At 41.7% G+C, this 13116-nt stretch overlaps 1 protein-coding gene across 1 annotated transcript in view; it reads right to left on the reverse strand.

Moving 5' to 3' along the window:
• Nucleotides 1-5657: 5657 nt before the first annotated feature.
• Nucleotides 5658-13116, reverse strand: part of CAMK4 (calcium/calmodulin dependent protein kinase IV) — a 274385-nt gene continuing 266926 nt past the window's right edge. The window contains exon 11 of the mRNA XM_044291226.1: nucleotides 5658-6720. Coding sequence (XP_044147161.1) covers nucleotides 6556-6720 — 165 coding nt within the window. The 3' untranslated portion in view covers nucleotides 5658-6555. The remainder of the gene's footprint in view (nucleotides 6721-13116) is intronic.

Consider the following 13116-nt stretch of genomic DNA (forward strand, 5'->3'; position numbering starts at 1 on the left):
GCGTGTTGAAATCCGCCAGTATTCTGGCTCAGGATCCTGATGATATAGCATCAGTAATGTCATCGGGATTGCTTCAGGATTTTATCAGGATTTACATGCGTATTTCTTCCTTCCTTCATTATTTATGCACTGCACAGACTGTAATGTGCGTATTTGGAAATAAACTGCACAAAACTCGGACATGCTGCGGATTTCAAACACTGACGGAAATTATACGCTCATGTGAATATCTCTAATTATTAACATTAGCAGCGGATTCCGCAACATAAAATTCTGACTATAAACGCATTGCAAATACGCTCGTCTGAAAGCGGCCATATTCTGCGTTTTTCATGCAGCCCTGGCCCCATAAAAGTGAATGGGGCTTCAGTGAATCAGGAAGCAAGTGCGGGTACAATGCGTTTTTCACTGATGGTTGCTAAGAGATGTTGTTTGTAAACCTTCAGTTTTTTATCACGCAAGTGAAAAACGTATCAAAACGCATTGCACTTGCGCGGAACTGAATGCAATTGCAGAGAAAACTGACTGAACTTGCTTGCAAAATAGTGCGAGTTTCACTGAACGCATCTGGAGCCAATCCGTATAGTTTGTGTGCAAGGGGCCTTACATCCATTTTGTATGTAAAACCCTTCCCCATTTTGTGCACCTGTATTCAGAGAAACAATTTAAAGTGGGGAGTCTGATATGTCTTTTGTGTTCATACAGGGAACAGCCCCTAATCTCTACAAAACTATTCTTTAATAACAAATACATAGATCCTAAAGTGCTATCGACATAAGAACATTTTTAAACTTAATGTAGTTCATTTTATACTCTTATGCCATGTTCCCAATCCCAGAAACCATTATAACATTGCTGTGAAAATGATATGGAATAGCAGAGTGCTTAGCAGTTAACTGAATACTCTTATACATGGCGCTCAATAATCAGACAGTCATTAATGCTGGTGTGACATCTGTACTGCTTACTGATCACATGGCGAACATGTGCCAAGCAGAAATGCCTAAAGGGGTATGTCTGGGTTCATACCCTTATTTTCACCCAGGCAGCCCCCCTGATGTTGGCATCGGAGCATCTCATGCTCCGATGCGCTCCCTTGCCCTGTGCTAGATCGCGCAGGGCAAGGGCTCTTTTGTTTATCATAACACGCTTCCGCACTTTAGCGCAGGGCAAAGGAGAGCATGAACTGCTCCGATGCTCAAGTCAGGGGGGCTGCCGGGGTGAAGATGGGGATATGTCTGCGTTCAGCATTGAACCCGGACAACCCCTTTAAAGGAAATTTTCTCAAGAAGCAGGAAACTACCGAAGCAACCATTCCTAATAACAGTAATTGGTTGTTGCTTACTAGAAATAAAGATAAAGTGTTATTCCATTGTGTAACAGCAAACAGTTCTTCATCTAGTGCTAGGACTGGCTACAGTATATTTTACGTATTAAAGAGGTTGTCCTGATTCTACAGTAGATGTTGGTGACCTATCCTTGAGGGAATCTGTTACCAGGATCTTGGACTGTTAACTGCAGTAATGCTTTAGTACTGCAGATAAGGCTAGCTTCACATCTGCGCAGAGCTCTCTGCTGGAGTTCTCCGGATTTGGCATTGCAGTATACTCCTGTCTGCCTGCTTGACCCCATCGACTAGAATGGGGTCTGGCAGAGATCCAGTAGCTACCTGGCAAATATGCCGAGAATCGGCAGGACAAAAACCACTGCACGGCGGATTCCCAGCATTCTCTGTCAGAACATCTGGCCGCAGTAGCCTAAGGAGTCTAGATCATTTACAGATACATTTTTTTCTATTTTCCTAATATCCCCCATTCCCTATTGTCAGTGTTTAAAGCTGCACTGACATACATTGTTAGGACTTCTGTGCATGCGCATGATCCTCTCCATTATGTTATTAAAGCACGGCAGTCCTTTGAGCGCTGACACTGGGGCGAATGGGGAACAGTAGGACAAATATATGGTGATCTGCAGTACTACTGTCCATTTAGGATAGGTCAGTGGTAGGGCCGGCTCTATAATAAGGCAGACTAAGCGACTGTCTGAGGGCGCAGAGAACGGGGGGGCGGCGCCAGGATGGAAATTATTATTATTAATATTTTTTTGCTTGTGTTGCCAAAAATCCTTGCACCTGCCCTGGTCAATGGTGTAACTAGAACTGGTTGGGCCCCACAGCAATTTTTTTAATGCCCCTATTCCCAGTAATAGTCTTATGCAAAATTTAGAAAAATTAGATTTTGACTGCTTCGCCAAATTTCACAAAGAAATTTGCTTCATGATGAATTACTTTATCACAAATTGCATTTCTTTGTAAGTAGCAGGTGCATTGATGGGGAATGGCAATTGCGCCGCTCCCGTCATTGAACCCCTCAGATGCTGCGTTCATTGCTGATCGCAGGGTACCGATTACCCTGATCATTTGACCACCCAACCTGGGACTGTTTCTGTGGAGCATTTCTTTGTCTGGTTTATTTCTAGCGTCAAATTTGAACTATGTGTATAACGTGTCTGTCATGTTCATTACGTCTATTGTGATGACATCGTCCCCTGAGGAACCCTTCAACAGGATAAACGCATTGAGACACCTGGAGGGGGAGCTTTACTCTCCCGCAGCTTCTTTCTTAGAGGATGTTATCTTGCAAGCCAGTATAGTCCCCCCTTAACAGGAACCTTTTGTACTTTAAGTCTGCACCTTATGTTGGGGATTATGGGTTATTTAAAGAATAGCATGATAGCGTGTGTCATGTCTGTATATAACATATACACTATGGCTGGTAATATTATTTCTTTATTTTATGCACTTATATGGCACTACTATATTCCGCAGCGCTTTACGCTAGCATATAGTATTTCCCACTTCTGGGCATTTTTTAGGTTCTGTTGTACTCTAACATTGACATTGGATTTACAATAATTAAGCTCTTTGAAGACAACTTCATAAGAGTGTCAGAGAAGAAGCACTTGGAAAAAGTTTAAATGATATCTCCATTACAGAAGCCATGTTGGAGGCTCTGAAGTCTAAGAAATGGAAAAAATAAAATAAAAATCAATGTACCAATTCAATAGACAGATATCAAATTATTTCTTTATATTAACACACAGCATCTTATACTGGATAAAATTGTACATATTTATTTCTTTATTCTCTTTATTTAATATACTATGCTTCGCATTCATAATTTTTTATTATTTGTAATATTGTGTTTTTTCTCTTTGTCAAGTGGTGTTCACCTTTATATTATATGACTAATTCCGTAGAGTCCAAACTGGCCTGCATATTGCTGTACGGCAGGAGGACCAGTTTACTGTACTGGATCCCAGTCATTTATATGCTTTTAATTACAGGGTTTTCCTGAAGATAGGCCATCAATATCTGATTGGTGTGGGTCCTACACCCCGCTCCCCTGTGTATTGATCATCAATATCAGCACCCCGGAAAACCCCTTTAATATCATTTTTGTTTGTTGCTTGCTTTTTGTGGTAAAATAAAATATTCTAATGAAATTCCAAGATAAATGGGAGTTCTTACCTGATTGTATTCCATTGTATAATCTTCTGTATCACATACAATGGTCAACATTTTTATTATTATAATTTGAGTACATCAGGTGCATTGATGTTAAATCTCAGTCTATTATACCAGGAGTATCTGATGGATATTGTATATGCATTTTATACCAGGTAAACTTTGGCAACAATTGTATACTCTTGTTGCTAGATTATTAGGGTGCTGCCACCCTTAGAGAAGTCTGAAAAAACATGACATTCAGAGCCTGCTGCTACCTGAACAGAACACCAAGGGACAAACAAAACAAAACAAAAAAACTGGAAATGGATCCACCCTTACAGAGTAATCGGCAGATCTATTATTACCCTCAAAAATACCAGAACCATCATAGCAACCTGACTCCACTGTCAGGCCCCATGCCCATGACCGTATCCATGTTGTGGTGCGCAAAATTGCAGATCTGCAAAACACAGATACCAGCCGTTCACGTTCTGCATTTTCCCATTCCACAAGTCCCACCCCATGTTAAAAATGCCTATTTTTGTCTGCAAATCGGACAAGAATAGGACATGTCCGTTCTTTCTTCTTGCAGGACAGCGGAACGGGCATACGGATGTATGCTATCACGGTGTGCTATCCTCATTTATTTGAAGACCCATTGAAATAAATGGCTCTGCATCCAATCAGTAAAGAATGCGGATCGGAGGCAGACCAAAAATACTGTTGTGTGCATGAGGCCAGTGCCAATGGAATCTATCAGGATTAGGCTACTTTCACACTCGTGTTTAGTACGGATCCGCCTTGTATCTGCACAGACGGATCCGCACCGATAATGCAAACGCTTGTATGCGTTCATAACGGATCCGTTTGCATTATTCATTCAAAAAAAAGTCTAAGTCAAAACGGATCCGTCTTGACTTACATTGAAAGTCAATGGGGGACGGATCTGTTTTCAATTGCACCATATTGTGTCAGTGAAAAACGGATCTGTCCCCATTAACCTACATTGTAAGTCAGGACGGATCCGTTAGGCTCCACATAGTCAGACGGTCACCAAAACACTGCAAGCTGCGTTTAACAAACGGAGACCAAACGCAGCCAAATGTATGCATTCTGAATGGATCCTCATCTGAATGGATCCTCATCTGAATGGATCCTCATTGGGGCTGAACTGATCCGTTTTGGGCCGCTTGTGAGAGCCCTGAAATGGATCTCACAAACGGACCCAGAAACACCAGTGTGAAAGTAGCCTTAGGCTACTTTCACACTTGCGTTCAGAGCGGATCCGTCTGGGGTCTGCCCAGACAGATCCGCTCATATAATGCAGACGATGGGATCCGTTCAGAACGGATCCGTCTGCATTATATTGTAGAAAAATTCTAGGTGTGAAAGTAGCTTCAGACGGATCCGTCCAGACTTTACATTAAAAGTCAATGAGGATCCGTTTGAAAATTGAGCCATATAGTGTCAAATTCAAACGGATCCGTCCCTATTGACTTACATTGTAAGTCTGGACGGATCCGTTTGCCTCCACGCGGCCAGACGGGCACCCGAACGCTGCAGCAGCGTTCAGGTGTCCGCCTGCTGAGCGGAGCGGAGGACAAACGCTGCCAGACTGATGCATTCTGAGCGGATCCGCATCCACTCAGAATGCATTAGGGCAGTACGGATGCGTTCGGGACCGCTTGTGAGAGCCTTCAAACGGAACTCACAAGCGGAGCCCCGAACGCTAGTGTGAAAGTAGCCTTAGTTGTTCAGTTCAAAAAAGGATCTGTCATTGCTCTAATGGCTCCACTATGAACAGAAGCCATTAGGCCTAGTTCACACTTCAGTGTTTGGGTCAGTGATTTCCATCAGTGATTTGTGAGCCAAAACCAGAAGTGGAGCCTCCATAGACATTAGGTAGAAGGGAAAGATCTGCTCCTGTTCTATGTTTAGAGCTGCACCTGGTTTTGGCTCACAAATCACTGATGGAAATCACTGACCAAACACTGAAGTGTGAACGAGGCCTTACACTAGTGTGAACATAGCCTTAGGGTAGTCAGCAGCATGTTCGAATTATAGGTGGTTAGCAATATTATATCACCATTTACTTTGACTTTAGAATTTTAAGAATAAAAATGACAACCACAATTGCTTTGTGTTTTAATTAAAAAAGAAATTTTTTTAATAGTAGAGATGCGCATTCCAATGATAAATGTCAGATTTAAACTTAAATAGGTTACATTAGCCCTAATATATTAAAAAGAAATGTACAGGAAATACGATTTTTACTATATATGACTTTCTGCATCCATTATCAAGTGTCTTTAAAAACCCACTAAAGTCTATAGATAACTTCCGATTCTACTTACTGCACTTTTATTAATATAATTGTGTATTAATTACTTGTTAGGCATTCCATTTCTAGACAATACAAGGACAGAAGTCTATGAAAGTGCTTTTTGGTTAATAAAATACTGTATATAAAGTGTATTTATAAGGCATAATGCAAGCTATGTTAACCTACCAGCCCCTTGGTCTATGCGTCCATGTCAATGGAATGTGTCTATTCACAGTCATCAATGCATATTCTTGTAAACAGAAGGGAGACGACGCGAGGCAATTAACATATTTCTTTCAGATGATTAATATCAATCCCGGCAACATGGTAAGATTATGAAATGAGAACCTATACTAGTAGATTATTCTCTAGAAAGTCCAATACTTTTATAAAATTGTAAAATGAAACACTACACACTTCATATTTTATCTACAGTGTAGATACTATGCATATCGAGGTTATACTTGAAATAATATTTGCCCAAGTCATAGTTTGTGTGTAGGTACAGCACTACACCTTCCATGTCTCAGGTCCGCCATTTTACTATTTTTCATAAGCAGTCACATGCATTGAACAAAGTACCACCAACTCGTGCATTTCATAGCCCCCCATGATAAGACCTATCACAGGGTCATGCTAAGGAATCTTTCCTGCGAAGAAAAAGACTGATGTAGCTGGTGCATGAAATGGCAGAGACCCGGACCCAAACGCCAATGGCGTTGACTCAAGATGCTCCTTCCTCTGCCTCTTTAGATTGCTGAGTTGACATCTCTTCGCGTCCACCCTCTTGAACTGGAGATGGGTTTCTGCTTGTTTTATTGCTGTCATGACTGCTATGGCTCCCAGCACTCCCTAAACGGGTGGAGGCGACCACGGCTTTAACAGCTGCCTATGGGGAAAAAAATACAGAAAAGCTCATATTTATTATCTCCATTTGCCAAAATACTTCTAAAGAGAGAAATATGACATGCAGTATTGAATTCACAAATGTCAGGCTGGCTTTTCAGTACCCCTACACCTCATAAATAACGTAGGGGGAGATTTATCAAGACTGGCATTTTCTATGCATCCGTTAAAGAAGCACTCCCACAAAACATTTTATGCTCTGACCTGTTAGAGGTGTATATGATGTAAACTTCAGTGAAGGTAATCTGCTTTCCAGTGTCTGTATTTGTAAGTTATCTCCTCCCTTCTGTTCCTCAGCTGTGTCATGTGACCACCACTATGCCTCTCCAAATAACACAGTATCTTATGTGTGGACAGGAAGCCAGTTTATTTATGTATTTTTATAGCAGCCTCAATGTCAGTCTCATAGAAATGAATACAGACGCAATTGACTTCCTGTCCTGTGTCCGTTGGAGATCAGAGTGTTGGTCACATGACACAGCTAAGGATCAGAAGGGAGGTTATAACTCACAAATACAGTCAGAAGTAAGAAGATTACTTTCAGTATAATTTACGTCATGTACCTTTCAGATCAGAGAATAAAAATGTTTGTGGGAGTGCTACTTTAAGAAACCCACTATTAAGAGACCCATGCCTCTTAATAAATTATGAGCATCTGTAGTTCGAGCCACAGACTCAAATCTATGCCAGCTAGGCCCTGGTGTAGACTTGAACTAATTTATGCCAGTTTCGGATTTAAATGATAGTAAATCCAGAAGCTCCGCCCCCTCCTCTAAGTTCTGCCCACTTTACCCTCACAATTTTAGAAAGGTGGTAAGAAGCAGAAAAAGTCACAAATTATGGTACAACAATGGCATGCTCCATAAGTTGTAACTTTTTTACGCCACTAAAGTATAGTAAAAGTCTTCATAAATCTCCCCTATAGTAACAATCCACTGATGTTAATCATAGACTCCTCTGAACTTTGACCTCCTGTCGTTAGGGACTCATTTGTGTAAATATACACTGAAAAAAAATATAAACACAACAGTTTTGCTCCCATTTTGCATGAGCTGAACTCAAAGATCTGAAACATTTTCTACATACACAAAAGACCCATTACTCTCAAATATTGTTCACAAATCTGTATAAATCTGTGTTAGTGAGCACTTCTCCTTTGCCGAGATAATCCATCCCACCTTACAGGTGTGGCATATCAAGGTGCTGATTAGACAGCATTTACATTGCACAGGAGTGCTTTAGACTGCCCACAATAAAAGACCACTCTGAAATGTGCACAGTTTTGCCTTACTGGGGGGAAGGGGGACCAGTCAGTATCTGGTGTGGCCACCGTTGCCTCACGCAGTGCAACACATCTCTGTCGCATAGAGTTGATCAGGTTGTTGATTGTGGCCTGTGGAATGTTGGTCCACTCCTCTTCAATAGCTGTGCGAAGTTACAGAATATTGGCAGGAACTGGATGGGTGGCTGATCTCAGACGATCATGGAGGTGAACATGCTGGATGTGGAAGTCCTGGGACAGGTGTGGTTACACGTGGTCTGCTGTTGTGAGGCATGTTGGATGTACTGCCAAATTCTCTGAAACGCCTTTGGAGATGGCTTATGGTAGAGAAATGATCATTCATTGCACGGGCAACACCTCTGGTAGACATTCCTGCAGTCAGCATATTTATATATATAACTATCTCTCTTTCTCTCTCTCTCTCTCTCTCTCTCTCTCTATATATATATATATATATATATATATAATCCAGAAAAAGGACGGCAATTCTCTGCTTGAAAAAGGCTCATTCAGAGCCGAAACGTTGCACCGGATGGTTGAATAAATATAACATCGATTTCATTTTACTGGAGTGCCGTCCTTTTTCTGGATTCTATTGAGGGGTGAGAAGTCTATTCCCCAGAAACTTGTGCACCCTACTATTTCCATTCATAGCCAGTGCCGCCATTTTTCCTCTGTATATGTATATATATATCTATATATATATATATATATATATATGTAACATCCCAGAGTTATGTTACTAAACTCTTTTTCCCCGCTACTGTTTGTTGGTAACATGTGCCTTGTCATCTAATGTGATTTTACATAATACTCCTCACAAATGTGCATTTTCTAAGCCTGTTACATGTATTTTGCTGTAATTTCCATGTTCACCAGCAAGTGGCAGCAATGTGTTACCAGGGTCTTAGTAACAGTTTAGCATATCTAGACTGGAATAGTTTATTCCAGTTTAGCTCCCCCCCTCTTTGAGGAGGTATGGAATGTTCCCATATTCTGCCTCATGTGGAGGGAAGGAAGTTACTGTTAGTGTGCCAGCCACCCCGGCTAGGGGAAGGCTGTGCAAGTAGGAGCTCCCAGTTCTAGGGATCCCAACCCAGGATGTTGTCTAGGTTGAGACCAAAGATCACCATTCCCAGTCTGAGCCTTCAGCCTCAACTGGTTGACAAGCAAGCAGCCACCTCCAGAACTCCAGAAGAACCATTCCCTGTGAGCTAACTGTGAGTACTATCCAGAGACCAGGAGAAGCCAAATTCCTCCTCAGCTAGTCAGTCCCATACACAGCAGAAGACAGAGCAGAAGATAGATTCCTGCCACATATTACAGAGCCATAAGCAGACGACTAATCCTGCAAGAGAGCTCCAGGCACGTGATAGAAGCAGAAGAGATATTGATCCCTGCCACATATTGCCAATACCTGCTGGGACCCAAGGACTATTGCTGTACCTCATATGGATTAATGCTGCCTCCAGTAAAGACAAGTTGAATTATATCCCAAGTCTGGATCTCATTTATTGCTACCAAATTCCTCAATTACTCCTACTAGCAACACACTCATTTATTGCAAATGAGCCAGGATCCAGGAGTCCAGCCGTACCAAGGTAGGAGACACCGTTGACACTATACCCACTACTATACAGAGACATTATACCACTCTGGCATTCCTCACCTGGTACGTGAGTTGCAACACCTTAAAGGGCCCTGAGACAGTACCCTGCGCACGCTGCAATTGGCATCACAAACAAAAACAATAGACTTCTATATCCATATCCGGACCCACTGCATAATTTTGGGGTCTGCCTAGTCGTACCACGGTCCGGCTCATTGCATATATATATATATATATATATATATATATATACAGTATATACATATACAGTACAGACCAAAAGTTTGGACACACCTTCTCATTCAAAGAGTTTTCTTTATTTTCATGACTAGGAAAATTGTAGATTCACACTGAAGGCACCAAAACTCTGAATTAACACATGTGGAATTATATACATAAAAAAAAGTGTGAAACAACTGAAAATATGTCATATTCTAGGTTCTTCAAAGTAGCCACCTTTTGCTTTGATTACTACTTTGCACACTCTTGGCATTCTCTTGATGAGCTTCAAGAGGTAGTCACCTGAAATGGTTTTAGATTCACAGGTGTGCCCTGTCAGGTTTAATAAGTGGGATTTCTTGCCTTATAAATGGGGTTGGGACAATCAGTTGCGTTGAGGAGAAGTCAGGTGGATACACAGCTGATAGTCCTACTGACTATCATAGAATTTGTATTATCGCAAGAAAAAAGCAGCTAAGTAAAAAAAAACGAGTGGCCATCATTACTTTAAGAAATGAAGTCAGTCCGAAAAATTGGGAAAACTTTGGAAGTAAGGGCTATTTGACCATGAAGGAGAGTGATGGGGTGCTGCGCCAGATGACCTGGCTTCCACAGTCACCGGACCTGAACCCAATCGAGATGGTTTGGGGTGAGCTGGACCGCAGAGTGAAGGCAAAAGGGCCAACAAGTGCTAAGCATCTCTGGGAACTCCTTCAAGACTGTTGGAAGACCATTTCAGGTGACTACCTCTTGAAGCTCATCAAGAGAATGGCAAGAGTGTGCAAAGCAGTAATCAAAGCAAAAGGTGGCTACTTTGAAGAACCTAGAATATGACATATTTTCAGTTGTTTCACACTTTTTTGTTATGTATATAATTCCACATGTGTTAATTCATAGTTTTGATGCCTTCAGTGTGAATCTACAATTTTCATAGTAATGAAAATAAAGAAAACTCTTTGAATGAGAAGGTGTGTCCAAACCTTTGGTCTGTACTGTATATATACATTTTAGGTAGTGTCAGTGTAGATTTCGGTTGTACTGCGCTTGCTGAGTGCCAATCAGTAACGTAATTTTTACTGATCGCACCTCTGCTCATTTGAATTTTTTTTTTTTCCAGTAGGCGGCTTTTTTCCCCTAAATTTTCATATTCATTTTCTTATCTTTTTCTTTTTTTTATTCTCATTTTTTTTTCCCTTCCCCTAAATCTTATTGGAAATTTATTACAAGCCCCCTCACGTGTGAAATCATTACATACAACATCCTGACAATTTCCACACACACAAAAATAAAAAATAAAACATCCTGGAGAATGTACTTGGCTGAAGAGGTATACATGTATCTTGCCAGTGAGGGAGAAGAGGATGTCACTTCCTCTACTACTCTAGTTCCTCATCTTAATCATCATCATCTGGCCCAGAACAACAGCTGAGGCGGCCCCCCAGAGTGACCCCATATGGACCCCCTGATGATTATCAGCCCCAAATTACAGAGTTTGTGGGAAACTCTGAAATCCAAATTGACTGCACGGGCTTCACAGAAATAGATTTTTTCAAAATCTTTTTCAGTGAAGATTTTGTACATTTTATCGTGGCCCAAACAAATTTATATGCCCAGCAGTTTATTGCCCAGAACCCCACATCGCCCTACGCAAGACCCCTTGGTTGGACCCCAGTTACAGCAGCAGAAATGAAAATCTTCTGGCGGCTTGTGCTGCCTATTGGAGTGGATGTCTTGTACCACACTCCAATATTCAGTAATGCCATGGCCCGGAATAGATTTGAGTAAATTCAAAATTTTTAGCATTATAATGATAATGCACAGTGTCCGCCCCAAAATGACCCAACATTTGATCGGCTTTTTAAAATGAGGCCCATCCTTGACCACTTCAAAACCAAGTTTGCTGAAGTGTACACCCCAGAACAAAATATCTGAATAGATGAGTCCCTGGTAGGTACATTTCAAGGGGAGGGTAAGATTCCGCCAGTACAGTACCTGCCCAGCAAGCGAGCAAGGTATGGCATAAAATTCTATAAACTTTGTAAGAGTAGCTCCTGGTACACCTATAGGTTCAGGGTTTATGAAGGGAAAGACTCCCAGATTGAACCCCCAGAATCCCCCCCCCCCCCCCCCCGTCCTAGGAGTTAGTGGGAAAATAGTGTGGGACTTACTTCACCCACTGCTGGATAAGGGTTACCACCTCTATGTGGATAACTATTATACCAGCATACCCCTATTCAAGTCCCTAACTGCCAGAAGTACTGTGGCTTGCCGCACAATACGCAAAAATCAGATAGGCCTCTCTAGATCCCTGATAGGGCAACCACTGAGAAAGGGTGAAAGCAGGGCTCTCCTCCATGATAACATGCTGGTGGTTAAGTACAATGACAAGAGGGGTGTCCTTTTACTGACCACCATTCACAGTAGCACCCCTGCCGCTGTACGAGGTACCACTACCATTGTCCCCAAAGGGGACTGGACTACTACAGGCACATGGGAGGGGTGGATCTTTCAGATCAAGTTCTGAAGCCCTACAGTGCCACACGAAAAACAAAAGTGTGGTACAAAAAGCTGGCCGTACACATTGTACAGATGGCAATGTACAATGCGTACGTGCTATTTAAGTCTAGAGGAGACACAGGAACATTTCTTCATTTTGAAGACGTTGTGATCAAGGCTCTAATTCTTCCAAACCAAGCTAAAGAGGGCCGCAGTACTTCTGTAAGTTACAGTGGTCGTGTTTTACTAGGACAACATTTCCCTGGTGAAGTCCCCCAGACAGCAAGAAAGGGAAGGACCCAAAAAAGATGCAGTGTGTTCAAAAAGGGGGATTAGGAAGGACACCATTTGCCATTGCGAAACCTGCCCTGAAAAACCTGGCTTGTGCATCAAGGAGTGTTTTAGAATCTACCACTCATCCATGGAATAATTTCATCCTTGATGCTCCCTGTAGTTTTACCACCTTATATCTCAAATTTTGTCCGCATAGCTTACATATCCACTTATCACCAACCAATACATATTCATTTCTGTGAGACACCTGTTTGCTAAAAAGTACCCTTTCCACCACTTTAAATGTTCGTACGGGGGGTGAATTTTCCAAAATGGGGGTCACTTCTTGGGGTTTTTATTTTCTGGGGACCCCAGAAATTTTTTAAATGAGACATGGCACCTAAAATCCATGTCTGTCTATTCAGGGCTGCTTGCAAAATCCATATTTTATAGATTGCTTGCTGTGCGCCAATACATCGAGCTACAAGCACATATGGGGT

Source organism: Bufo gargarizans, chromosome 1, assembly GCF_014858855.1.
Source record: "Bufo gargarizans isolate SCDJY-AF-19 chromosome 1, ASM1485885v1, whole genome shotgun sequence".
Lineage (NCBI taxonomy): Eukaryota > Metazoa > Chordata > Amphibia > Anura > Bufonidae > Bufo > Bufo gargarizans.